The sequence below is a fragment of the Colobus angolensis genome, unplaced genomic scaffold (assembly GCF_000951035.1).
Source record: "Colobus angolensis palliatus isolate OR3802 unplaced genomic scaffold, Cang.pa_1.0 Scaffold109, whole genome shotgun sequence".
In the NCBI taxonomy this organism is placed as follows: Eukaryota; Metazoa; Chordata; class Mammalia; order Primates; family Cercopithecidae; genus Colobus; species Colobus angolensis.
The window spans coordinates 24,809-26,315 of NW_012111919.1; the positions used below are offsets into that span (position 1 = coordinate 24,809).

Here is a 1,507-nt window from a genome sequence, read left to right on the forward strand (position 1 = left end):
AGAGCAGTTTAATAATAATTGTTGTTTTTTAGTTCTGTGGCTGCCTTACAGGATCATTGGTCTGGTAGCTCAGTCACTTTAGTGCCATATTCATAATGCTTTGACTTTAATCCCAGGAAACTGTGGCTGCCAGACTTTCTGTTTCACTCTTGCGTCACACCCAGCTACTACCTGTAGACAAAGCCTTCTATGAAGCAGGCATTGCTGCCAAGGTGAGCTGGGACAAGGAAGGGTGGGGCAGATGGGAGGAAGTCAAAAGTTGGAAAATAGAATATCCTTTCTGCTCTGGTAGAGGAAAGCTGAGTGTAGGGCTGATGTTACGGAGGATGTAGTCCTCCTATATCTTCCTGGATTTTTCTCCCTGGATCCCAGAGAAGTAGCATTCAAGCCTAGCTTGCTCACTCCCATTTGCATCTGGATCCCAGAGAAGTAGCATTCAAACCCAGCTTGTTCACTCTCATTTGCAACTCTTCTCTGCTGCAGGCAGTTGGCTGGGAGAACATGGCATTGATCTTCCTCAATCGCTTTTTGGACCTGACCCACGTACGTAGGGAAGCTGTGCCCCGAGGGTGGGGGTTTTTGCCGGTCGCAAGCTGTGCCTAGCTCATGGTTGCCCACTCTACTGCAGGCAATTGAGGAGGGGACTCTGGATGGCCTTGACCACTCTGATTTTCAGGATACAGACATTCCCTTTGAGGTGCCACTCCCAGCCAAGCAGCATGTACCGGTAAGGGCACAGGGTTGGAAAATGGGAAGGCCTCACCAGTGTAAGTGCCTTGAGGAGGGAGAACATCTTTGTGCTGCCATCTTTGGAAGGACCTCAGCCCTCACTACTCTTTCACTGAAAGTAGAAGCAAAGTAGAAAGAAAAAGCTGTGACTGTATCCCCCAATCCAAGGAGGATTTGTGGCTGAAAGCTCGTATACAGGATGAGGGCTTAGCAAACCCCCTCTTCACCCATCTACCCCAACTTGCCCTGCCCTGCCCTGTGTGAAGCTACCACTCCCTCTTGTCCTTTCCAGGAGGCTGAGAGAGAAGAGGTTCGAGACTGGGTGCTTACAGTCTCCATGGACCAGCGGCTGGAGCAGGTTCTGCCTCGGGATGAGCGTGGTGCCTACGAGGCCTCCCTAGTGGCAGCAAGCACTGGGATTCAAGCCCTGCCCTGCCTTATTACAGGTATAGAAGCCTACAGCACTCCAGATCCTGTGGTGGGTGGAAAGCACCAGGATCAATAAACTTAATTTTACTAGGATTCAGTAAAGGGTACAAAAGACAGGACCATGCTTTCTACCCCCAGGCTGCTCCTCATTTTTCCCTCCTCATTCTCTCTCAAACCCCAGTTCACCATTTTTTTCTTCCTCCACAGGATACCCCATTCTGAGGAACAAAATTGAATTTAAGCGGCCAGGGAAGGCTGCTAACAAGGACAACTGGAATAAATTCCTTATGGCCATCAAGGTTAGAGAGGGGGACTTGAAGAATGAAGGCAGAGAGGGCAGCACTAAAAA

At 49.7% G+C, this 1,507-nt stretch overlaps 1 protein-coding gene across 1 annotated transcript in view; it reads left to right on the top strand.

The window, feature by feature from the left end:
• Positions 1-1,507, top strand: part of LOC105518389 (intraflagellar transport protein 172 homolog) — a 25,924-nt gene that overhangs the window by 23,951 nt on the left and 466 nt on the right. Inside the window, exons 20-24 of the mRNA XM_011951370.1 lie at positions 117-212; positions 484-543; positions 629-727; positions 1,022-1,175; positions 1,366-1,457. Coding sequence (XP_011806760.1) covers positions 117-212; positions 484-543; positions 629-727; positions 1,022-1,175; positions 1,366-1,457 — 501 coding nt within the window. The remainder of the gene's footprint in view (positions 1-116; positions 213-483; positions 544-628; positions 728-1,021; positions 1,176-1,365; positions 1,458-1,507) is intronic.